Raw genomic sequence first — 26,535 nt, forward strand, 5'->3', positions numbered from 1 at the left:
TTTCTGTATTTCCAATGGATTCACTCAAGAGCATGTAGTCTCCCTATACCTCACCATCACCTATTTGGGGTTACTCAGAAAATTTTTCTGCTTCTGTCACTTCTTTCTTATGACAGCCTGTTTTATACCAGATCTTTCCTCTGTAGTCAGCAGGTGCATGGCTTTTCCCTGTGTTGCTAAATATACCGTTACTGTTACTCCCATCAGTTAAGCCATCTCGTTTTTCCAGTCTTAAACTCTGATTCCTTGCTGTTTAATGCCATTCAGCTTCATGTTACTAGCACATAAAACAGAATGCTCCCAAATTATGTGCCAATGCCACTAATGCAAACACATAAATAGAGGTTTTGAGACTGATCCTTGACTAACCAATGTAGTAAACTCCCTCCATTCCTATAACTCCCATATAACATTAGACACTGACAGAAAGGGTATGTCTGTGTAGTATTTTGCAATCAGACATGAGCTCACCCTGAACAGGTATCCAGCCCGAACAGAAGCTACGTAATCATGTCAGCTGGGTCCTGTTAGCTCTCACCAGTCTTGTTTTCTTGGGCTAGGCACTTGCTGCTGATACAATACACATCTAATTGGGTGCTGGCTGGTACCTGCCTGATACTGCCTCAGTGAGAGAATCAGTAGAAAACTTGGCAGTTGGAGCTCAGGTGTTCAGTGGTGATCACGTATGATTTGCACCGAAGTAGCTCTTAGAGGCTGTGCATGAGAGCAAAGATCATGCTGTCAAGCTGAAGAGAAAAAGAGGAAACCAGGCATGTATGTTCTGTAAAGCTGTCCCAGGAACTGTCCTGGGCTGAGCTAGCTGGGAGGAAAGAGGGCTTTGCTCAGCACAAAGGAGGCACCTGAGCCAAGGGGATGCAGGGCTGGTGCAGCACAAACCAGGAGGTGGGCTGCTGAGCTCCTTGGGATTCATGGCAGCAGTGTCCTTGCCTGAAGCCATGTAAGGATGGAGAGCAGCAGCAGGGACAGAGTGCCATTTCCCTGTGCCCAAAAGGCAGGAGCCTTTCCTCTCCACTTAAGCTGCCTGGGCTCTTCACACATCCCAGGCACTCACGGGGCAGGAGTGAAGCTCTCAGCTGGGCCCTGCAAGCTCCAGTCCCTTCTGAGACCTTTCCCAAAAATCCCAGGGCCATGAGGGCAGCTGGTGTTGGGACAGGGAGGATGAAGCAGGCAGAGAGTGGAGAATCTTTCAGTGAAGGGCTTTTTTTGATCAAAATATTCTCAGTATTCGTTAATCAGTAAAAATAAAATAGTGTTTCCTTAAAATAAAAGTGAGATTCATTAGTACCATAGGCTAATTGTCATTTCAACTTGCTCCTGCTTATAGCACACAGCCATCTGACGTGTGCAGTTACACTGGTGGGGGACACACGCTGAAATTACCTGTTAAAATCAGACTTGCTATTCCATGACACTGACAGAGGGTTGAGATCAAGAAATTGTACATTCACGCATGGAGCTTTTCTTTGAAAGAGTCTCAGTGAAGTAAGTGGTAAATCCTCTGTAACGCATTTGTTCATATTCTTTTTATTTCACCCAGATGACTTACAGACTCAGCCAAAACTTCCCTGAGGCAACTGTTATCATAGCAGTGATTAACAGAAAAAGGCAGTGCGTGATTGTTGCTCATCAGATACCTATCTAAAAAATTGTTTCCCATTGTTTACCTTCCTCCCATTTTTCCTTTTCGGAATAGGCTTTGACAGAACTTCAGGCCACCTTTTTTTTAATTTGTCTTTGAGCATGGTTTGATGATTTCTAGCATACCATCTGGGAATGTGGAAAATTAAAAGGAATTTCAGCACTAAATTAAATGGGGTGGGGGGGATGTGGGGGGGAATTGGACTAACTACCAGAAGTTTGACGGCTAGAATAATTAGGGGGAGGGAAACAATAATTTCAGCTTAGTAACAGTGAAAGACTAGGCAGATAGGTTTCTTAGTAGCAGGGCTATGTGTGGCCAGAGCTGTGAGGTCTCCCCAAAAGATGTCTCCTTCTGGCTCTGCTGGGGTTGGGACACTGCCCTGGTGTGGTTGGCAGGGGCCATGCGCAGGACGAGGGAACCCCACAGCCAAGGCTGGGCATTGAAAGGAAAGGTCGAGAGGCAGGCGTTGGATGCAGGTGTGTTTTATTGCAGTGGAGAAAGACACATAAGGCAGAGGCAGGCAGGTTGTCACCCAGGGCTTCAAGAAATGTGTTCCTGCAGGCTTCTCCCAGAAGGTGGCAGTTTCAGGGACAAGTGTCCTCTGGGGTGGTGGTGGAGTCACACATTTGGCCACTGGCAGGGGCAAGGAAGAGGAGATGAACCAAACGAAGAAGGAAATGAGAAGTGTAATTTATGGAGATACACTGATGCTATTGTATTAAGTGGAAGTCTTGGATGCTCTGCTCCTTCCTCAGGAGCTCAGTTGAGGATCAAGATTGTATCATGCACTTGCTGGTCATTCTTTAATCAAGGGATATTTCTATAGGATTTAGCAGGGCCCACAGCTGCCACGGCTGTACCTGTTGTACCGGTAGGAGTAAGGGCTGCAAGAGCCAAACCCATACGATCTACCATAGCCATACAGACCTCTGTAACCCAGGGAGCCCCCACAGCCATACAGACCCCCATAGCCCAGGGAGCCATAGCCCCTGTAGCCATACAGACCCCCGTAGCCCAGCGAGGAGCCCCCATGGCCATACAGACCCCCATAGCCCAGGGAGCCGTAGCCCCCATAGCCAAGGGAGCCCCCGTAGCCCCCAAGGACGGGTGCTCCAGAGGATCCCACAACTGAATCCTGCGGGAAGGAGCTGAGGATGGGGCCGGGGAAGGTGACGACGACTGGAGGTGGCTGGATCAGGGTGGTGGAGTCAGGGCACTGACGGACGCATGGCTCATTCCCGCTGTCAGTGAGGGGCTGGGGGCGGTAGATGCCACCAACGGCAGTGGGGCACAGGTCGTAGCAAGACATCTTGCAGGGATGGAAGTCAATCTACAAGAGTTGATTTTACAAAGTACAAGACATTATTTACACACATAAAAGCACTGTAATGTTCACTGCCTTTCCTCAGACAAGACTGCTTTGAAGTACACCAATTTACTAATGTCTATTAGAAAGGAAAATTGAAGCAGAACAACAAAATTGCTTGCTAAGATGCTTTGGTGAGTCAGCGGGTCTGCAAGGACAGGGACTCCAAAAATGGAGTTTATTCTTATGCATGATTTCATGACTAACTCTTCATTCCCACTGATCTTTGTGCTCAGCCTTGTCAGAGCAGGGATTATAAGTCATTGTCTGTGCAGATTTGCTCAGTAACTTGTTTGATGAGACCATTACAAGGGAATTCAAAGATCATTGTCTCCATTTTCCAAATTGAGTCAGGGTACTGAGATATTTACGACTAGCTTAACAACACAGTGTTTTGATTCTGGGCTCTAAACTATTTTGAAAAAGTCTTACCCCAAACAACTTGCCCCCATTAACATGAAAACCCCAGCCCTTCATCCGTCAGCTCCTTAAATTCTCTCCATAACCTCTTCATGAAATACATTTATTACAGAACATTTTCAACAGCTCTCAATTCCTCTCTGTGTCCTACTCTATCTAAGCCAGTGCCTGGTCTTTGGTAGTATTCATGCTTTGAACTAATGTAAAAGAATTTTGAGTGATCTGTAGTAGAATAAACTGGAGACAATGGAAAGCCTGCTTCTAAGCTCAGCATTTCCCTGTAAGCCATGAAGATTTAAGCTTTTTCAAATAATTTCCAGTTATGCATATGAAAAAATAGAGAAAAGGAATGCATATTGAACTAGTTACGTCATTCCTTCAGCTCTTGGAAGTGACCTAATAATGAACTTAATTTTCTTCCATATCAAGAAATTTTCAGTTGGCTTTGAAATTAAATGCCAATCCTGAATGCAGAGCACAGCTGTACATAACACTTCTAATCATTTTTGTAAGCTTTATCTTTTCACCTAAAATTTTACCTACTAGTTCTCCATGGAAGAGACCATCCTAGATTAAACTGTAGAGCAAAGAGCTATTCTAGTAGTCTTAAAGAGCCAATTCAGACTTACCCAATTTGCCGAGAGGAGCGAGGGAAGAAAAGAGGTTGGAAGAACCCTGAGTGGAGAGAGCTTTTATACTGTTCAGACTGCCTGAGGGATGAGAAGCTGGTTTTGTGAACGTGGATCTAATTAGTTGACACGGCACATTTTTTGTACTGATGGCTCCAAAGTGATGAAATTGTTTCGTTTTCTGTTTTTGTTTATTAATTGATTTCAATTATCATGTAACATAACACACATATTACATCACACAAAGTTCTTTCACCTAAAAGAGTGATGGGTGAAATTAATGTATCTTTCATCCTAAAACATGATTCATGAAATGAATATCAGTTTTCTGTTCTTTGGAGTTGCACCATGTAGTAAGCTACTTATACACAGATATTCTTCTTTTGCTGTCCTATATGACAATGATGCTCAGACATTTATCAGAAATAACCTGCTGTCAGGTGTTTCTTTTGAAATCCCTTACGTAAGTGTTCTCTCTTCTTAAAGTTAAAATACAACCTGTTAAATTCTCAGGCAGGTGAGCAATACTTTTTGTGTACTTAGGTTTATTTCAGATGTGATACAATTCATAGTGTAATCCATGGAGGATTCTCAGTACTCTCTAAATCAAATTATATTGTGAACTTTCCCAAACACACAGTGGCAGATGTCTAAAACAGCCTTCAGTTTTATCTGACCCTCAAACTACAGCTTAAAGCTGGATTTAGTTCTGAAAGGAGAGATATTTATATTTTTAATGCTCAGGATGGAAAGCTCAAAATAATCAAAGTGTACTTTGAATTAATATCTAAATTTGTGTTTTACTGTGTGTTTTTGTAGGTGTATTGGAGAAACCCCAGATTTCACTGTATTAGAAAAAACGTGTTTACTTCGGAAGAAGAGCACTTTGAAGTGAGATTTCAGACTAAGCCACAGTCTAATAGCATTGTCAACTCACTGGATTCATCCCAGAATAAGCAACCCTTACTGGTGTCCCATTTACTCATCTTCTATGTTTTATCTCTGCCCTTCTTCTGACCTGGTTGCAGATACATCAAACAGGATCCTTTTTGGCTTTTGAAAACTTGCTGAGACCTCCTGCTTGAATCAAAGGCTGTTCACAGGTGTTAAAGGACTTCTGTAGCTCTTATTTCACTTGCATATCTAATCGAGAAAAGCAATCTTTTAGACATCAGAGTGTGTAAAGTGTCATCAAAGTGACATCAAAACGTGGACGGATTCCCAGTATCTGAAATCATAAGCAGTCAGGGATATACCAAAACTTTCAGCTCAGTTTGATCCACAAGTTTGAGAGGGTACATTTTCCTCAAGTTTCCTTTATTTTCTAGCTTAGCCTTCAGGGCTCCTTGATCCTGATCTTGCAGCTAACCCCATCATTGATGGCACCTTTCAGTAGAGAGCAATTATGGGGTGGGAATCCACTGGGAAAGGCAAATGCTGGCTTTTGCTGAGGCTTCTTTCTTTGTTTATGCCATTATTGTAATACTATATCATTATAATTGTTATCATAATTGTTAACATAATTATCTTCATATTGTTTCTAAACTACGAGCTTTTCCAAATCTGGGGATACATATGATGATTTCCAGAGCTATAATACCGAAAACAAAAGCCATCTCAAAGTTTTACAAGGACATTCCAAGGGATTTTCAAATACCTCATGAACACCCATTGCTAACTTGCAGATACTGTGTCATAATTATATAAAAAGTATGCCTGGATTCATACACCCCACTATTACAAGAGATTATCACACTAAAGTAGGTAAGTTAAGGTCACTTGGGTTTTTCCTGTAACCAGTTCATGGTTTATAACACTTTTTGGACTGTCCTTTCTTTGACTTTAAAAATAAAATCTATGTTCTTTTCTATTACACATTGATCCAGAAACAGAAATCTGTTTATGTTAACTGAACTGTTAACGAAAACCACCCCAACAATATAGGGTACAATGAGGTCCATCTTCACTGTGTGAGGCTAGAATCCCTTTTTCAGTGGTCATGTCTTATTGCCTGATTTACTTGCTTCTTTAATCCCATGTTCCGTGGTACATCTCTCTAACATGTAACAGGAGAAGAATACATGATAAAATATAAAGGAAAACAAAGCTCAATGGAACAACTCAGAAAAACCAGCTTCAATTGTGACTTGTGACTGCCGGCTGAAATATTTCTCTGTCCCCAGGACTGAAAGACAACTAGCGGAGAACCATCCAAAACCCATTAAAAGATGCTCCTGATGATGGTGTTTGCCTTGTACTGAGTAGCTGGAGGTAGAACTGCTAAGCCTTGCAGAAAGAATGTTTTTACCCTTGTTGCTTGTCTCTAGCCTTCGTTTGCAATCCCAAAAGAAATTTCATTTTGTCTCCAGGTATATTGTTGATTACACTAAAAGACCTGTAATTGAACAAAAGAAATGACTGCCCTCCTGTCATCTTAATTAAGTAGGACTCTTAAATAAATCAAGTCAGCTCTACTTCCTCCCCTAATGCTAAAAAGAGCAATGGAAAAATAAAAAACAATTCCACACATAAAGCCTGGAGATAATAGAGAGGTCTGTGGTGGATGTCACGCTATGCGTGGGTTTGAAGTGCCTACAACGCACAAGGAATAAGCAAAAACAATTTCAGCACTTTGAGGAACTACGTGTCCTACAATTTGGGGTTGGTACCTAATTATGAACTCACGCAAAGGATGCCTAATATCCTCCAGGCAATCTATGGAGCTGTATAAAAGCTTTCTGCATTAAGCCTTTCATTCCACTTCTCTCACCTTACTCGCCTTCGTGAATTTGGTAAGTCAGATTTCTCTCAGACTTTACTAAACTTATTAACTCCAGACCAAGCCTTCTTCAGTTGCTGCAAGGCTGCCAGTGATATGTAGATCATTTGCTACTGGAAATAATATTTGGTTTCTCATTCATTACTAGGGTCTGTAAAGATACGCTTCAGCAGAGGGGCATATCAAGCAATTTTGAATTGCAAACTTGTAACGTTTTAGCACTTCAGAGAATTCCTTGTCTATTTTAGAAGATAAAAACCAGTTCATATACGTGGTTGTATACGGCTGCATTTAGCAGAGCTCTGCTGAGTTTATAACAGGAAAGATGAAACTTATTAAGTTGAAGCCATCAACTAACAGTAATGTAATACTATCAAATCAGTTCAACTGGAAATACCAAAGATACAACAGAAAAGTACATGACTTTGTCACACTAAAGTCAAAATAAGCCTCCAGATTACAGTGCTAGGAAGAATAGTAATAGGAAATATGCTGAATTCCCAAATTTATTACTGACACCCTGTAGCATTGCTTCATCATAACCTCCTGTTTGTTATTTCTTCAGTGTTAACATAAAAGACCGTCCATCCCTACGAGATGTCTTGCTACGACCTGTGCTCCACCTCTGCCTGTGGCGTCAACCGTCCCCAGCCCCTCGCTGACAGCGGGAATGAGCCATGCGTTCGTCAGTGCCCTGACTCCACCACCCTGATCCAGCCACCTCCAGTCGTCGTCACCTTCCCCGGCCCCATCCTCAGCTCCTTCCCGCAGGATTCAGTTGTGGGATCCTCTGGAGCACCCGTCCTTGGGGGCTACGGGGGCTCCCTTGGCTATGGGGGCTACGGCTCCCTGGGCTATGGGGGTCTGTATGGCCATGGGGGCTCCTCGCTGGGCTACGGGGGTCTGTATGGCTACAGGGGCTATGGCTCCCTGGGTTATGGGGGTCTGTATGGCTGTGGGGGCTCCCTGGGTTACAGAGGTCTGTATGGCTATGGTAGATCGTATGGGTTTGGCTCTTGCAGCCCTTACTCCTACTGGTCCAACAGGTACAGCCGCGGCAGCTGTGGTCCCTGCTAAATCCTATAGAAATATCCCAAGTGAGGTATAACTGATAAATGAGATCTGATGGTTTCACAGCTAAAGAGGTCTGCACCTCCACTGCTCTGTTCCAAGACCACAGAGCTGTGTCCCTTCAGCCCCTTTTGAATTTTTCTTCTCAACTCCTGCCTTTATTTTCTGCCTTAATGCTTCTCCTGTCACATTTCCATATTTCTTGGGGCAATATGTTGCTCAAAATGTTCCTGTTTGTTCAAATCAACAGCTAAAAAACCCAGATCAATCATATGTGAACGTATCCCTGAGTGGAGAACAGTTTCCTACTTCTTGGAGACTCTGAAAATGTATTCCTTCTCTCACTGTTATTAAAAGTTTATTGCATCGAAGTTTACATGTTCTGGTGTTCTTTTCTCATGGCTTTGCCCTTGTTACTTGTTTTAGAAGTTTAACCTGTGCTTTCATCAGTCTAAACTATGTAGAGGAATGTCCTGCCCCCAAAAAACCCAGGGATTTCAATTGTACAAAAGCATTGTGAAGCCTCAGCAGAGAAGGAGCTATTGCCCTGGCCTCCCCATTTTCAGCTAAAGATTCTTGAGATTTTTGAAGAATTTGGCTTCTTGGTTGTACATCCACTGGTTCCACATTACTGCTGGTAGAGAAATGAAACAGTAGGTCACTAATTTTAAACTCTTTCCTAAAAGTGTTAATTTTAGTAAGACTTACTTCCAGGTAAATCTTTGAGTAATCTCTTTGAACCTCAGGTTCTAACTCAAATACTTATACTCTGTCCTCAGTAATACTCTCTGCAGCAAGCTGAATTAATTTCCTGTCAAATCCTTGAAGAAATTTTCCTGGGGCATACAATAAAACTTTTAAATCTGAATGGTCTTTCTGTATAATCACAAAATCTGATGATGTTGGATGATTTTTGACAGAAAAGTCAAAGTAGCTACTCCAGACAGCTACCCCAAAGGCTAATTCTTATATACCAGTGAGAATGGCTGGAACGGGTAGAACATAGTTATGGTGCCTGAAAAGCTTAAAAGGTAGAAAAAGTCACAACGCAGCATACATAACCTCAACACTGTTGTTGTGTTTCCCAGTTCCTTCTACGTGTGAAGTTCTCACAACATAAACCCCCATTTTCAGCAGCTCTAACTTGCAGCCTCTCCCATGATATTCCTCATCTAAAACGTCCATTAGATGGTCTACCCACCTGTGAAGAGCTGTTTTCCTTGTTGCAGCTCCTCCTACCCTCTCCCTCTCAACTGCTCTGTGCAAATAACCTTCACCATTCTCTCCCTAAATCCCTCCTGCCTGAGGGCACCATCCACCACCCTTTTCTTCATAATCTGCTTTGAATCCAGCCTCAGCTGAGGCACCAGCTCTGCTTCTGCTGTGATCAGCAAAGATGTTCAAGTGGCTCATTAGGGAATGGAGGTTTAGTGTGGTTTCTTTCTAAACTAATGTTATTATCGTAACCCAGGACAGCTGGGGAGGGAGGATTCCTGCTCCCAAATGTCTGCAACACAGGGTGACTGAATTCACTGATAGCTGAACCATTTCAGCTGTGTTTTTGAAGTCTGAGCCTCACTCTATGTAAAGATGTGAGTTTCCCGCATTTACAGAGAGGAGAGCTGCATATCCATAGCAGAAAAAATGAAAACCAAAAGTTGATTTGTTTGATGCAGAGTAGAATCACTTTAATGAGAAAAAAATGTTCACAGAAAAGCATTGTAGAATTTTCAAGAATATGCATCAGAGTACAAGTAGTTCCTTCCATAATTATTCTTGTTAGACAGTGAAGTGCCATTTTATAAGAATATAATATATTTGGTTTATCCCACTCATTATACACATAGTTGGAAAAAAAGCCCAAATGACCATGAGTAGAAAGTGAAGAAATTAAGGATGTGTGGTGTGCTCTCAGCTCCACTGCAGTGGCTGGCAGCGATCAGGATTTCACAACATCTCCTTCGGGACCACTACTGTGGATCAAGATTCTGTCTCTCCATTGCCGGTTATTCCTTACTCAGTGGATATTTCTGCTGTGTTTACCAGAACCCGCAGCTGCCACGGCTGTACCTGTTGGACCAGTAGGAGTAAGGGCTGCAAGAGCCAAACCCATACGATCTACCATAGCCATACAGACCTCTGTAACCCAGGGAGCCCCCACAGCCATACAGACCCCCATAGCCCAGGGAGCCATAGCCCCTGTAGCCATACAGACCCCCGTAGCCCAGCGAGGAGCCCCCATGGCCATACAGACCCCCATAGCCCAGGGAGCCGTAGCCCCCATAGCCAAGGGAGCCCCTGTAGCCCCCAAGGACGGGTGCTCCAGAGGATCCCACAACTGAATCCTGCGGGAAGGAGCTGAGGATGGGGCCGGGGAAGGTGACGACGACTGGAGGTGGCTGGATCAGGGTGGTGGAGTCAGGGCACTGACGGACGCATGGCTCATTCCCGCTGTCAGCGAGGGGCTGGGGGCGGTAGACGCCACAGGCAGAGGTGGAGCACAGGTCGTAGCAAGACATCTCGTAGAGATGGAAGTCAGTCTGTAAGACACGGTAATTTATGTTAACATTGAAGAAATATCAAACATTAGGGTTGATGCTACTAACAACAGGGGAGCACAGGTCATAGCAAGACGTCTTGAAGGATGGAAGTAAGCTGCAACAAACACTGATGATTAGACTAAGTAGAAGAAGACTTCAAAATTCATCAGTTTAATGAATCAAGTACAGGATTTTGTATAAATAAATTGATTTCACAGTTTGCAATCATAATCCTCTTTTTTCAAAGAGTAGATTTTCAAAAAGTGTCCAAAAGATGTCTACACATACAAAAGCATATGGGAAATGTTATACCTAGCTGTGAAAGTGTTGTCACTCACAATTATCCCGTGAAGAACTTATATAGATTTCTACACATTAAACTGGAAACTGAGAAGCAAAAGCTGAAAGAGCATGACTTTGTTCAAGGTCATTTGATGAGTCAGGAGGAAAACTTGGATTTGGGTTCAGCAGGTTTACATGAGATGTAGTTTATATATGACTTAATTACAGTAGCTTCTTCTTCCCACTCATCCCAATTTTACTGAGAGTTGTAGGAACAACAGATTATAGGATTGTGACTGGCCAGATTGCTCAGAAAGCTGGTTGACAAGACAGTAAAGGACAGATGGAAACGTTATTATCCCAGTTCCCATCTATGCAGCCACTGTATGGATAGTATCTAGAGAGTTTCAATATAAACAGCCTTTTAGTCCCTAACGTCTTTCCAAAAGCTCATTATTATTCCCAGGACAAACTTTGGAATACATTAAATGCACTGAAGTAAGAATCATAAAATCATAGCATATCTCAAATTGGAAGGGACCCATCACGATCATTGAATCCAACTCCCTGTTCCTTGCAGGACTACCTAAAACTGAAATAGATGACTAAGAGTGTCTTCCAATTACTCCAAGGTCCAGTGTTTCTGACACAGAACTCCACAGAGACCCACGCACCAAACAGGTGTATCTGCCACCCCAGAGCCAGCATTAGAATCCGTGTCTCAAGGCAACACAGATACATCCACAGTATGGATGATGGACATCAACTGAAGTTGAAAACAGCCACAAAAAGAGACATTGATAGCAATAGAGAAGAATCAGACTTACCCAAGTCACCAAGAAGTCAAGGGAATTGTTTGGAAGAGCTATGAGAGGGAACAGCTTTTATATCGGAGCAGCTGGAGGTACAAGATCAACGTTGGTTGCCCGCCCCAATTTCAAACACGTGTAACCCATCAAGATGATGAAATTGCTGTGTTCATTATTGGAGTTTATGAGTCCTTTCAAATTTGTTTGTAATAAGGACCTAAACATTACTTCAGATTATAGAGAATTCTTTCATCTTGTGACAACTTGGGGAAAATTAGTACCTGACATTATTCCAGTCACTTCCTTAAAATGACAACAGAAATTATTAAGCTAGCTCCTCTCATATTAACACCTGGAGACTGTCTCATGGGTTTATCAGAATTAGAAACTGCTGTCATGGACAGGAATTTTGTTTAAGTACATATAATTCACATTACAACCTGCCAGAAAAGAAGTTAAAGACTGTCAATGAGATATGCAGGAAGGCTGGGGGTGGTTCCTACATGTTTAGCATCCCTACCTACAGCTGGGGGACAAGGCACCATTGAGACCTGATGATGTTCTCCAGTAGTATTGGACACTGGCGGTAATGGGGACAATTCAGCTCAGAAGAGCAGCAGCAGCCCCAGGGACCTGCAACGCGTGCTTCACTCTCTAAATAGGGCTTATGTGGAAACTAAAATTTACTTTTGAGCAGAAAAAAATGGTGAAACCCCTCATTTTGGGGTGCTGGGAACTCTTTTCATGTGGATATGAGTGGAATTGATTTCTCCATCCATCAGTCACTCGAACAGTTGTATTCTCTTACAAAAAATGTGTAGGGTTAAGTCTGCAGGGTTTTGCGTAGGAGACAGAGAGCAAGCCTTTGTATCCCTGAGGCTTGCAATTGTTTTTTGAGAGATAAACAAGGAATGAGTTTCTGAATTTATCTAAAACTACAAAGAAATTGGTGATCCCAAAGAGACTTTCCCCAGGTATTGTGGGTTTGATGTTGTCAATACAAAGGTTGTGCTTGAGAATGTTTAATATGCCTGAGGAAACCTAAGCTTTCTCAGTACAAATGGATCCTCTGGTGCAAAAATTGAAATGTGACAGAAGTGCTATGAATTATTGACTTTGATTCTCGAGAATTCATGATGTCCTGTAATACATTTTTGTTGCTGCAAACTTAAGTCCAGGACAGGGCTGAGCTGGCAGTTTCTGTGACCAGGGAACAATTGGGAACTTGGAGTGCACCATGCAAAACAAAGGCTGGGTCTTCCCTTGTTTACAGATGTGCTATTTTAATACTGCAGACTCTACCTCATAAGTTAGCTCTAAATTATGAGGTGGGTTTCTCAGCCTTTGAGGTGGTTAGAAGTTTTTTTGGACAATAATATTTTCAAGCTTCCAGGGAGCAAGTCTTTTCAAATGCCACAAACTATCCACTAATGGTTTGTGAATGTGTTCTTACAATTAGATGAAAGGTATGTACCTGGAATTAGGCGCCTAGCAATTGTGGAATGACACCGCATTTAAATGTGTAAGTCAAGATACTTGTGTCCTTGGTATAATCAGTTCATGGCTAAATACTGGGGATTTGTGTATCTTCAGGTTTTTTCGGTGTAGAAGTCTAGAATGAAATATAAACTTTTAAACACAATAAAACATTTCATAAGGTGTTTAATCAGTGTATCTTTATAATTTTCAGCTGCACATCAGACCACAGAAAGAGAGGATTTTATTATTTGCTCAAGATGTTACAGTTCTACCAATGGTCAGACTTTATCCACACAAATTATTTATCTGTCTCTATCTTGGTGTATCTCTGGATAGCTTTAGCAAGTTCCCACCAGTCATGTTTCGTTTAACTCCATTTCTCAGTAGGCTTCAGTATTGCCTGATTTGAAGATGGACCTAAAAATGATTCCTGAAGGCTTTGTATCAGGGGACAGCGAACTGGGAAATGTGGGTGGTTTGAAAGGATGTTCTATCTCAGCCTTCTGCTTTAAATGGTCCAAAAGACTTGCCAGTATTTGAGGAAAGGACAGGGAGAGTAACCCACAGCTGAATGCACTCAAAAGAAAGCAAGGGGTATTTCACCAAGTCCCTTGTTCATTAGATGAGGCCATCATCGTGTTCAGGAGCAAAAGCCAGACACTAGAAAAGCATTTGAGGACCACAGGATGTTTTCTGTGTCTTCCTTTGGGTCCAGTATTGGTCTCACGTTAAGTAGCTGAGAGCACAGATAAAGATAAAAATGGTGACATCAAAGTTGCTCTAATGGAACTCCATTTTACCGACCGGTATCTCTACAGTCTGGATTTAATGGAAAAATCTGTGCACATCAGATGACCGCAGTCACGCAACGAGCAGCCAGGTTTTGCCATTATTAATGGAGAAGCTAAGGAAAAGCATTAGTATAATGCTTGTTGTAACACCAAGGATGTGAATGGAATGATAACAGGAATGAATATGACATGTAACCATTTGAGATGAAAGAGGCTTCTGTGATGAAATGCATCTACCGTATTTCATGAGACTTCGAACCATAAATAGTCAGCAAAACTTTGAGGACCTGCGTGTCATATTAGTTTTGGGTTTGCCCCAATTAGGCACATGCACAAATTGCAGCTTACATGATCCCCATGATCCAGGGAACTGTATAAAAGCTCTTCCAACGCAGGGCTCTTCATTCCACCTTGCCTGCTTTATCCACCTCGGTGAAAAGGGTAAGTGTCATTCTGTGTGATCTCTTTCCTAAAATTCGAGTATCTCTTTTCTGCCAATTTTAGTTAAGGTCGGAATCATCTGTAAGCATTCTAAGATTCTTAAACACGTTGGATTATTTCATGATGCTTATTTTTCTTATTTGATGTTGAACATCCGTGTATTCAGGTTTAAAATGGTAAAACCTGTTTTTTCAAAAATTACTGTTTCCTGTTCATACAAATTTGAGCTATCAAAGCAGCTTCCAAAACATCAACAGAAGACTTTTTCAAGCACTAGGGATTTTTTAAGGCTTTTTCATCTACGTTTCTTATGTGTCTATGTAAATGTATGCATTTCTTGAGAGGACAAGCTTAACCAGAAAGAACAAGTATTGGAAAATGGAGAAGAAACTAGGAAATCCCAACCTACCCTTTACAATGTCCTTGCTTTGAACAGGGAGTTCGACTAGGTGAGCTCTGGAACTCTCTTCTAATCTAATATTTTATTGGTTCTAATGACGAAAAAAATTGTTCACAGGTGATATTCCTAGTCCTGCCACAGGTTTTCTTTTAGATTGGATCAGATCCTATGATGAAAGTCTTCTTGAAGAGCTCAGATCCCGACATACTTACCTGCAGTAGAAACCTGGCCCTAGTTATCTGAGTGTACTAGTTTCCCATCTGGGAAATCAAGACAATCTTTTCACCCACTCTGTGACTCTCAAGCTACTTTGCAAGCACTTCAGGGCAGGGAATGCCTTATTTAATCCATGTTTATAGCAAGTTCAGCATACCGGCAGCATGATTCTAGCTGTTGCTTCTGGAAGCACATTACAGGTCAATATGGCAGAGTTGTTCTTCAAGCTACCCATTAATTTACTATATCAACTTTGCTGGTTGTCAGGTTACACCGCTTTGGTTTTGCTAGTACAAAACAAACATGAAATGACCTTTCAGACACAGGCATTGTAAGAGTGGCTGCAAAGTATAGTGGAAGCCATTTGCAAAATAAAGGGCTGCGTAAAAATTTTGCAGTGTTTGGCAGTGGGGTAGAACAAAGAACTACTTCACAGAATCATAGAACCATAGAATGGTTTGGGTTGGAAAGGAACTTAATGATCATCTAGCTCCAACCCACTGCCACGGGTAGGGACACCTTCCACTAGACCAGGCTGCTGAAAGCACCATCTGACCTGACCTTGAGCACTTCCAGGGATGGGGCATCCACAGCTTCTCTGGCCAAACTGTGCCAGTGCCTCGCCACCCTCACAGTGAAGGATTTCTTTCTGGTACCTAATCTAAATCTCCCTTCTTTGAGTTTAAAGCCATTACGCTTCTTAAAGGGAACCAAGCATCAGAAATTAGGGACGAGACCATAGAAGAGATGACTGCTCAGTGTGCAATCTGGGCAATGCTGATTTACAAGAGGGAGAGGTGTCTCATGAAAAATACTGAAGAGAAAGAAGAACAACCAAGACCTGAAAGATAAAGCCATTATTCTAGTCCATATGTCCAACTTCCAAACTCTTTTTCCCATTGATTTTGTGCTTTGTTTACTCATCAGTGTGTGTTGCAGATTACCTCCATCCCTGCAAGATGTCTTGCTACGACCTGTGCCCCACTGCCATTGGTGGCATCTACCGCCCCCAGCCCCTCGCTGACAGCGGGAATGAGCCATGCGTCCGTCAGTGCCCTGACTCCACCACCCTGATCCAGCCACCTCCAGTCGTCATCACCTTCCCCGGCCCCATCCTCAGCTCCTTCCCGCAGGATTCAGTTGTGGGATCCTCTGGAGCACCCGTCCTTGGGGGCTACGGGGGCTCCCTTGGCTATGGGGGCTACGGCTCCCTGGGCTATGGGGGTCTGTATGGCCATGGGGGCTCCTCGCTGGGCTACGGGGGTCTGTATGGCTACAGGGGCTATGGCTCCCTGGGCTATGGGGGTCTGTATGGCTGTGGGGGCTCCCTGGGTTACAGAGGTCTGTATGGCTATGGTAGATCGTATGGGTTTGGCTCTTGCAGCCCTTACTCCTACTGGTCCAACAGGTACAGCCGTGGCAGCTGCGGGTTCTGGTAAACACAGCAGAAATATCCACTGAATAATGCAAAAGTGAAAAACGAAATGCAGATTCACCAGTGAGCAGATGAGTGACGGCTTTGTGAAAGCACTCACAAATCCTGTTCAGCGCGGAGCCTTCTGCATGCTACTCACCTTTCCTTTTTTTCCTTTGAATGTTTTCCTGATCTCTTCAGGGGTCCAATTCCTTGTTATCTTCTGCTTCATCACAGTTGTCGGAATGCAGTGAGACATTTAACAGCGTCTTTCAAAATGCATTTGACTCTGACATCTTGGATATACATCCTTGCTATTGCAAAGTATTTTTATTCTTTTCGTTCTCATTAAAATTGTGTTGCATCATTTAAAATAAGTGTGTTGTGATTTTGTGTCCTCATCCATTCTGAATTTGCCAACTTTTCTGGATAAAGCTGCCTGTCGTACATATGGCTGCAATAACATTGTGCAAACCCTGCCCACATAGTGAAAGTCTCCATGAGGAGTCCTTGCCAGGCCTGTTTCACCACTGAATTGCAACAACATGGTCCCAGCAGGCTGGCCATGGATGAAGAGCAGCCTTCTCTACACATTACTTTATTAGACTCCCCATTCATGAGTTTGTGAGATAATTCTTTGAACTACAAGTGACTGTTGGCACCCTGAAAGTTAAGTTCTTGCTTATTCCACTGCAGACTTCTAATCCAAAGTCATACAAATAATTTCACCGCCACCGCTCTTCACGGAAGATCGGTGGCTGATATAATAAATGAATTTCAGATTCTGTGTCTCTCTAGCACAGAGTAGCCTAGATCCATGCTCTTGAATTGTCTCACTCTCCAAAATGTTGTCTGTGTGCAGATGATAATTCTTCAAAACCACAATAAGGACCATGTGCGTAATTTCACAGTACATCTGACTGGTTCCTGGGTTTGGGTTTCTTTGGTTTGAGTTATGTATATATTAAATATCAATAGAATCTGTGTAAATATTATATAGGTAGCCTAAACCCAAGGAATAATACTGCACCCCACGTGGCATATCTTTTTAAGTTATGAGGAAAGCATGTCACCATCTCCTGATTCAAGATGCTTATCTCACAAGATGGTTTTCTTTTTGTGGTTCAGCTGCCAAAAGATCTTAGGCTATATATTTTGCTACATTAAAAAGTATGGTGAAGCATAATGCAGCAGTGTTCAGAGAACATCTGACCAGAAACTGAAGGCTGAAGATGCAGAAACAAGGACAAGAGCTGCTGGGCATGCCCAACTTTACTCCATAACGCAGCAGTGCACACAGCACATTTCTCAGCACTCATTGCCCAACAAAGCCAACTATAAATCTGCCTTTTATTTCATTTAATTGTCTCTGGTAAATTGAATTGCTCTTCCAGCAAGACCCACAGCTTCCACAGTGGTATCCGGTATCAAAACAACAGCCTGAAGGGATGTTCTGCTTGCTGTCAGGACCTGGAAAATCTGTAAGCAAATCTGTTGTGGTAAAGATGACCAGAACAAAAGCTCCCATAGCAAAAGAAGCCCTTAAGTATGGGTGTTAAGATATCCTGCTAAGCTGTCCTGAAGGAAGGAGCTAAGTATCTGGGCTGACAAAGTGATGACAATGGCTGGTGTCTGAGCCACTGCCCTCAGGTCAGGGCAATCAGCTCCCTGCAGCTACTGAGGCTGGTGCTGGCCGTGAACTGGTCAGCTGGCAACATGACTAAGTGTAAGAGTACCACCGCACAGATTCCCTTGGAACAAAAGGAAAAGTTTAGATCCCACGGAAATGGGAAAGGCAGAGCAGCCGGGATCCTCTGCAGCACTCATTTAGTTCCAGATCCATCCCATCTAATCGTAGCTACCCCACCAAGATCTGCTTGCTGTTGTGGATGTAATTCCTCAAGTTTTTTAAACTTTGTAAGAAAAACTATTTTTAAGTGATGGTTAGTGAGTGGAAACACAGGAATATAGAAAGTCACATGCTTCCTCAGACCAATGGTTGCTCTTACCCTATACCTTGTCTCTGCTAAAAGTCAGTTCCACGTGGTCTGAAGTTTACTGTAAAACTCCTGATGCTTTATTGAATGAACTGTCCAAACTTCATTCAAATTCAAATAAATTATTGAATTTATTGAATGAACTGTCCAAAGGCTCACCTGATTCCCAGCACCCTGGAGGTCTTTTGTTTGCTATAAGGAGGCTTTGCTTACATACATTTCAAGCTTTGGCTTTCTTCCATACAAACTAATTTGAAAGAGCAGCTGGAAGACCAAGTCTTTAACTATCAAGAGGACATAGCATCGGTTAAATGTGGCAGCGACTGAGTCCTTTGTGGTGTGGTTTGTAGGACTACAACCCATGGGATTTTTTTGTCTTTTAGTGTCAGTTCAGCAGATTATAACTCTGACATTTGAACCAGTGGAGAGCTGACATCTCCTATTTAATCCATTGTGGAAAATACCAGTTTTCCTGGTATAATAGCTGTTAAAACCTGTATATAACATTACCTCCTCATAAATGACAAAAGAGTAATTTGAATTTACAGAAAAAGAACAGTCTGATATCTAAAAAACAGCTGGCTCTGGGAAGAAGGTGGCAAGAGAAGTAAATACAAGAAACTTTTGAGGAGGGACTATATATGTTTTCTCAAACTGCCTGAAGAACCTGAAACTCCCATTAACACCAGCCCACATTTATCACACATGGTTCACCTCAAAATGATGAAACAGCTTTGCTCAATATTTATGTTTATTACTTGATTCAAATTCTCACGCTGCATGAAATGCAAATTACAAAACAAATATTTCTTTCATCTTAGCACTTAATTGGCAAGATTCATTCCTGGTAACGTTCCATTAAATACAGTAGAATGACAGGAGGAATTATGCTGGCTTCATTTATTTACCTCTTCTTTTATTGGCTGACATAATGATGGTGGCTCAAATGTTAATCGTAATTGCCATCTGCTTGAATATGCAGGGGTTTTTCCCTTCTTTGTTACCTATGCTAGATGAAGTATAACAGATGCAAAACACAGCCTCTTTCTTGCAGAATCAGCAACCAACCTGTATATGAAATCAAAGTTCAGAGTTGGACAGGCCCATTCTGTGCTTTTTAGAAGGAAAAATCAAAAGATATATTGCAAAATACTTTTAAAAATCAGCCAGGCCCATGCCTTCTCTCCCAGACTACCCAGTTGTTCCATTTCTTCACATTTGAGAAGTAAATTCATTGGTCACAACAAAGGTAAACAGTTTCTTAACCAGATTACAGGCAACATGTTCACTATATATATAAATGCACAAATATAAAAATATATCATATTATGTATTCAGCTTCCTAGAGAAGCTGAGCATCTGTTTAAAACACGAAAGAAAGGTAGACCACTCTCAGACTAGGAAAGTCCTGGGAAAAACTTTCAAAACATGGGAACAAAGGCAGATTTTGCAGCAATTTTTGCTACAAACAGTGAAGGGGATGTGAATTAATACATCAGCACTGAAGGAGCCGGTACACAAACTTAAACAAATACAGAAAAACCTAAATTATAAAATTAAATCAACTGAAATCCTAAGGTTAGAAATCATGAGGTGGTAAAGGGAAGAGGAAGAATGTGCTTGACCAGTGCAATGTAATAAATAAATAAATAAATAAATAAATAAATAAAAATGCTGGGCTGTTTGAATCCAACCACACACTTATATTACAATGATGACACATGACTTCATGCGTAAACTACTAAGGAGGGTTTGGGAAGCGCTTAAAAACACACAAAAAGTATTTGAACACCCTTTGTGGGTATTACTGCTCTTGTAATCCCCTAGGGCCACCTCAAAGTCTGGAGGAAAGAACCTCATAATTTAAGTATAACTTCTGGTAGAAATGTTGCAGTGTTTATTACCAAACAACTGATCCACAGGCAAATGAGGATTTATGAGGCTGGTCCAGGCACCGTTCATTGCACACACTTTCAGAAGGTGGGAATATGGGTGGGACACATCTCATCAAACCTTCCCTGCTTAAAAGCTGGGTGTTTCGGTTGAGCTTGTTGTGTGTCTCCGTAGCCAATGAAAGCAAAATTGGTATGTTTTGAGGATGATACCAATTCTGGTAAGGTAAGCACCTGAGATGGGATGAGTTGCCTTGCAGTAATACTCGTCCCACCCCAATAAGTATTGGGGAAGCCTGAGTAATTTCAAGTGACAAGTCACTTGTAACCTGGGCAGTCGAAACTGGTCTCTGCAACAGTATGCACTCTGCAGGCAAAGCCCTGCTAGCCCAGAAAGAAAGAAGAGGGGGGGTTGAGGGGTGGGGGGTGAAATATCTATCATTGCAATAACTATTCCTTGGATAATTCTATTGCTTTTTCTGCCACTTATTCTGGGAAGGAAGCACTCAAAAATTGTTTCTGTGACATCCTTCAGCAAAACTTTGGTTCAATTCCTTTGTAAGATGGAAGAGTAGATCTAAGGGCAAACTAGATCTTCATCATATGAACAAAAAGAAGGAAAAGATAAAGACTAACTGAATGCAGTGGTGGACAGAAATGTATAATGCCAAAAAGAAACCAAGAAATTTGCACCTTTTTCACCACTGCCTTGTGTTACTTTCTCCTTCAGAGCTGTGTAGTGTTGACACAGAGCAGCTATTCCCTGCTAATCCCTTTGCATTTGCAGCCCTTCTGCATTGCTGAACCTGCCAGATAATCTCTGTGATTTGCAGATTGGATTTGCAGATTCCAGGTGAAAAATAAGGAAAAAAAAATACATATAACCCTTCAGAGGAAACTTCAGCTTTTAGTTTAAACACCATTTCAGATACTAAAATACTTTTTCTTTTTTTGCTGGTCTTGCCAAGCAGCAAGGAAAATCCAGAATTTCTAAATCAAAGACCATTAAACAATGGCCATGATTGTCACAGGTCCAGCACCTCTCTCATGTTTTGTGGTTGTGGGTGGAAAAAGCATCCGAAGGTGTCTTCCACCTCACTGAACATTTCATTGCAAAATGTGTGAGTAGATTAGATTACAGCCTAGATCTAAAGCACTTAAATACAAACCTGTGTATGCCAGCAGGTTATAGCTCTGATTAAAATCATTATGGGAAGTTAATAAAGGAAGTGCTAAATAAATAGAACCAGTTTAATTCCTCCTGCGATGCCAATGAGGAGGGTGGAATGATACCAGCAATGAAGCTGGTCAATTAAGCTTCAAGATGAAAGAGAACTGGGAGCTGGAATGTGCATGTCATGCTCTTCAGAGATTTAGGGTGATTTTGCAAACTTCAAGCAAAACCAGTTTCATCACTTTGGGAAGTTATATGTGCTTCAAATTTGGGCTGGTTGGTGATTATGACTTCATGTGTACCATGTGCCACAGATCCCCCAGGCAATCTGCAGGATGGTATAAAAGGAGCAGGTACGCAGACCTGTTCCAGCTCCTGAGCACTCTCTTCTACATCAGGTAAGTCTGATGCCATTTCATCTCTTTCCTAATGCCAAAATGCCTTTGCACTGCAGCTTAGAATACTGCTCACTATTACATTTGGGGGTTTAGGACTTTTTTTTGATTTGTTCTCTTTTTCTCTCTTTTTTTTTTTCAGTATGTTGGCAAGTATGGTAGTCTTTAGAAGTCAAGATCAGGGCTTGAGGCATTTATATCACTACAATTCATATTTGGGCATTCTTGTACTGTTAGCAGAGTGAAAATGTAGGAAGCCGTTAAATTTAAAATGCAGAATTCTCCTGCACCATTTCAGTAAATGATTGAATTGGAGAGACATGGCCATATCCTAAGCTGTTTGATAACCCAGCTGAAGAAAGAGCATTATCTACATAGGAATATTATTGCAAAATAATCCTAGCTTGTATTTAGTTCTTATGGATAGGTAAAAATTAAATCCTGCTTATTTTAAAGCCTGGTTATTTTCACCAGGCACAATAATAAGGGAAGTAGACCGGTGGCCTGATCAAGTGAACAAAATAATATTCCCTATTTTTACTGGGAAAAGTGCTAAGCCACAAGCTTTTGGGACCAGACGTAGCTGAAATGGTAGTTTGAAAACTGAATTTTTATCTGATGAAGGAAATCAGCTCCTTACATTTTACCAATCTGCTCCACGCTCCATATGAAATTACACTGCTATGCCAAGAAATATTTGGATATAAATATTTTATAGGGAATATTTACTTATTACATCAGGTATCTGAATCTATATGAAGGCTCAAATGCTTTGGGGGTTTTACCAGAGGGATTACAGAGATTAAGAGAGCCTAGAACTGAAAGGGGACAAACTCAAAGTATAGTACCTCAAAGAGCCTGAAAAGAAACAAGGACCAGGAAAAGCTGCAGAAATGTGTGGCTAAAGCAGTGCTGGGTTCTTGACTCCATCCCATTGCTCCCAGTACAAAATCTGCTTCTGTCCCATTCAATGTAATGAGAAGGTCAACTCTGGTGTAGCCTCCTGCAGCTCCTGGCTTTCTACCCACATTCACCAGGAAGGAGTGCTGGTGTTTTAGTAAAAAATGTGCCACCAACACTCTGTGAAGGCAAATTAAAAGAAGAAAAAAAGCAGAAGCAATTTCAGAAGGCTTGGTGGATGTCACAAGTGCAGGGATTGCTGGATGGGGAAGATCAGAGCAATGCTGATTGACAGGAAAGTTTGTGAATAGGGTCAACATTTTTGCTCATGCATCTGGTGATCATTGTGCCTGTTCCCCAACAACCCATCACCAAACCTTGACCTGTTGCTCCAGTCAATCTTGTGCTTTGTATTTATGCAGCTCTGTGGTCTCTGTTTCAGGATCACCTTCATCCTCACAAAGAAATGTCTTGCTACGACCTGTGCCCCACCACCAGCAGCATCGCCTGCCCCCAGCCCATTGCTAACAGCTGCAACGAGCCATGTGTCCGCCAGTGCCCGGACTCTACGGCCTTGATCCAGCCGCCCCCCGTGGTCGTCACCTTCCCCGGCCCCATCCTCAGCTCCTTCCCCCAGCAAGCCGTGGTGGGCTCCTCCGGAGCACCCGCCTTTGGGGGCTCCCTGGGGCTGGGGGGCCTCTACGGCACTGGGAGCCCCTACAGTTATGGGGGCTCTCTGGGATATGGGGCCCAGTATGGCTATGGGAGTTCAGCCCTCTCCACACTCAGCAGCGGGTACTGCAGCCCATACTCCTCCCGCCAGTACAGCCGGTTCCTCCGCAGCACCTGTGGGCCTTGCTAAAGGCAGCAGAGAGGTCCCAGAAGAGCCACATGAAGATCCATATGCAGAGCAATGAGGACAGGGGTTCAGTGTTCCTGCAGCCCTGCGATGGAGCTACTGCCACTTACCCTTCCCAGTCTTTTTTCTGATTTTTGTTTGCCCTTCAATTTCTAATTTTTTTTTTGCTATTGTTGCCTGTTCCAGCTTTCCCATTTTTTTTAACCAACGTGGGGCGGCCTGTTGTGTATGGACATCGCTCATAATGACAAGTGTCTTCTTCAGTAGTTGCACAGCAGACAGAAGAAATCCAGCTGAGCAATATCTCTGGACAGGACATTTATTGAACATCCTCTGAAATTGTTTGGAAACAGATTTTTCGTACTCTGTGAAGTCTCGCTTTGCAAACACGGGCATTTCTTGCTCATTAAAATTTTGTTGCATCTCACAGCAGCCTTCTGGTTTCCCTTCCTCCCTTCATCCACAGCCCATCCTGGGCAATATCTTCCCACGGGCAGGACCAAGCTGCTAACTGAGCAGTAATACTGCAGAACATTTGAGCACAGACTGAATTTACAGCGTCACAACTCTTTCTGTAATGACGCTCCTGAGTAGCAGCTTTCCACCTTTTGAAGATATGAAAAGTTTAAAATAACATAGCATTTTAACTCCTGTTATTTAGACATGACTTCAGTGGGGCCTTTCTATGAGCAGCCAGAGAATTGTGGGTTTCCATGTTGAGCTCAGCATGGCCACAGATGCCACCAAAGTGGGTGCCCAGCAGAGTACTTTCCAGATGTAAATTTGCACCTATAGATGCTCAACTTACAGCATCAACTTGCTCAGTGGTACTTAAACTCCAGACATCCCAAGCAGCTAATAGTTATTCCTCCTTGCAGCTGTCAGCTTTTCCACCCCAACAAGAAGGAGGACTAATCCCTGTTTCCTCCAAGAAATAGCTGTAGTGCAGTATCAGGAGCAGCAACAACGCAAATTGTAATGAAGCTACAGGTGCAGCATGTTCAGTGCTGTGCAAAGAATAAACCCAATCCCTGTCCTCAAGTGCTTCCAGAGTAAATAGACAAGCAAAGCATGAACATCATTGCTCTTTTCCCCTTTTTTGCAGATAGGCATCTTTTATACAGTTTAGAGGCCATGTTTTCCATACTGATAAAAACATTAGTAAATATCTTCCCCAGGTGACAAAATAATCTCTTGGCAAAGCCTAGAACTGAACTCTCCAATATCCCCATTTAACCACTGACATATGGTCTCTGTTCCTGGTTTTCTATTCCAGCAGTTAGCTTCAGGTTTGCTTTTCATTGTTACGCTCATCTCCTTCAGGAAAAGAGGAAAATAACTCCAGATAAGGAGCACAGCATGGAATATTCCTGTCTGTCTCTTTGCTGTGGCATCAAGAGCACTGGCATATATTGGAACAGGGAGAATTTCAATGATGTCAATCTCCATATTAATATTCAAATTTGCCTGTAATCTAGGTCAGTACTCTGACTGCTTTGAGTGAGTCAATAATGCTGAAAATGAAAATGTCCTGAATACTTTTAAGATAGAACTCTGAAAATGAGATAATCCATCCAACTGACATGTTTTCATTGAATTCTGCTTGTTTTGGCTGAAAGATGGTATGTGGCATGGCCGGTAGTACACAGGGCAAAGGAAATTTAACAGAATTTAAATAAAACAAAATAAATAAAATCATAGAATAGTGGAATCAAGGAATGATTTGGCTTGGAAAAGACCTTTAAAGATCATCTATCCCAATCCCTTTGCCATGGGCAGGGACATCTTTCACTAGATCAGGTTGCTCAAAGCCCCCTCAAACCTGGCTTTGAACATTTCCAAATGTAACCTAAGGATTCAAGACATGGCTTATTATATAATGTCTTTCTAAAAGAGGAGAATGAACAAAAACAAAAAAAAAAGTTTCCTTTCCTCGGGTTTCTCTGATAGAGTATTTTATTCAAAACATCCGAAACATTCAAGTTCAGATTCTCCAATTACAAAAGTGATAAAAGGTAGAGTGCAAGTAGTGACTTTACTAATTCCTCCAGAATCAAGCCCTGGAAGGAAGCTGGAATTCATCAGGGCTTATTTCTGGTTCTGTTATGTTGAGCCATGTGCCTGCAGGCTATTTACCAGTGGTGTGAGTCTGAACCACATAAAAAACCATTAGGCTTTAGCAGTGACTACATATTTAGCAAATCCACCTATTTAAATCAAACATGAAAGGCTTAACACCCACACATATCTGTCTCAAACTGTGATTTAGTGCGTGGGGAGGACATACACTTCAGGCTGTGTTTACATCACTTTTATGAATCAGCTTCTGATTGCATCTCATTTAACAATAGTGTTACCTTGTACTAGGATTTAAAAACATGCTCAGAGCACATTTAGACAAGACAGAGGAGAGTGTAGTGACCTCTGTAGTTCAAGATGAGACAGCGTGATTTCATTTATTGTTGCTTCCTATTGTGGGTAATTACTTGTTTCATGGCAGGAGGAACAGGAGTCTGAGTTGCTGGTGCTGTCAACAGGTTGGACATCCCATGGCTGACCCCGAACTGCAGAGACCTCACAGCCAGATGTGGTCCCCACGATGCCATGCCCAGGAAAATGTCAAGAAGCACCGCTTCCAAATTATCATGATAAACAGCAGTTGGTGTTCCTCCCATCTCATATCTGCACGTGAAGTGACCCGAGAGGCACTGGGGCTGCCAGTGAAACTGGTTCTCTTCTACCGTGCTCATCCATGAAAACGCTTGCATGACAGTGTAACCCAGTGCCTTTGGGAAGTGGCAGGCTGCTGGTGGTCCGCCTCAGTACAGAGCAATGGGAGGCAGTTAAAGGACAGTCCTTTGGCGTTTGCTCTGGTCTATAGCCATAACATGCAAACTCAGGCTGGCAGCTGAGAATCGGCAATGCAAATTTTGCCCTTCCCTGCTCTCCAAGGGACGCCTCTGCAGGTTACTTTACAAAATAATGGAGCGCTACGCCTTCAAACACCATTCAAAGTCA

The 26,535-nt window shown here is 42.4% G+C and overlaps 5 protein-coding genes across 7 annotated transcripts; 3 read left to right on the top strand and 2 right to left on the bottom strand.

Annotated features, from left to right (window-relative positions):
* Positions 1 to 2,492: 2,492 nt before the first annotated feature.
* LOC119159293 (scale keratin-like) lies at positions 2,493 to 2,972 on the bottom strand. 2 transcript variants are annotated; one of them, XM_037412007.1, is made up of 2 exons: positions 2,669 to 2,972; positions 2,493 to 2,590 (listed from the first exon to the last, which is right to left on the bottom strand). In XM_037412007.1, the coding sequence occupies exons 1-2, from the start codon at positions 2,970 to 2,972 to the stop codon at positions 2,493 to 2,495; spliced, it is 402 nt and encodes a 133-aa protein (XP_037267904.1). The 2 variants fall into 2 exon arrangements, with proteins under 2 accessions (XP_037267904.1, XP_037267903.1); XM_037412006.1 differs by having other exon boundaries at positions 2,493 to 2,972.
* A 4,482-nt stretch (positions 2,973 to 7,454) lies between these two features.
* LOC119159294 (scale keratin-like) lies at positions 7,455 to 7,934 on the top strand. Of its 2 annotated transcripts, XM_037412009.1 has the most exons (2): positions 7,455 to 7,758; positions 7,837 to 7,934. In XM_037412009.1, the coding sequence occupies exons 1-2, from the start codon at positions 7,455 to 7,457 to the stop codon at positions 7,932 to 7,934; spliced, it is 402 nt and encodes a 133-aa protein (XP_037267906.1). The 2 variants fall into 2 exon arrangements, with proteins under 2 accessions (XP_037267906.1, XP_037267905.1); XM_037412008.1 differs by having other exon boundaries at positions 7,455 to 7,934.
* A 2,033-nt stretch (positions 7,935 to 9,967) lies between these two features.
* LOC119140163 (scale keratin-like) lies at positions 9,968 to 10,447 on the bottom strand. Its single transcript, XM_037371249.1, has one exon. It carries the CDS (start codon positions 10,445 to 10,447, stop codon positions 9,968 to 9,970), a length of 480 nt encoding a protein of 159 aa, XP_037227146.1.
* Positions 10,448 to 15,845: 5,398 nt separating this feature from the next.
* On the top strand, positions 15,846 to 16,325 carry LOC119140164 (scale keratin-like). Its single transcript, XM_037371250.1, has one exon. The coding sequence runs from the start codon at positions 15,846 to 15,848 to the stop codon at positions 16,323 to 16,325; it is 480 nt and encodes a 159-aa protein (XP_037227147.1).
* A 6,799-nt stretch (positions 16,326 to 23,124) lies between these two features.
* Positions 23,125 to 23,520, top strand: LOC119159316 (scale keratin-like). The gene has a single exon (XM_037412026.1). It carries the CDS (start codon positions 23,125 to 23,127, stop codon positions 23,518 to 23,520), a length of 396 nt encoding a protein of 131 aa, XP_037267923.1.
* Positions 23,521 to 26,535: the final 3,015 nt, after the last annotated feature.

Source organism: Falco rusticolus, chromosome 19 (genome assembly GCF_015220075.1).
Source record: "Falco rusticolus isolate bFalRus1 chromosome 19, bFalRus1.pri, whole genome shotgun sequence".
NCBI lineage: Eukaryota > Metazoa > Chordata > Aves > Falconiformes > Falconidae > Falco > Falco rusticolus.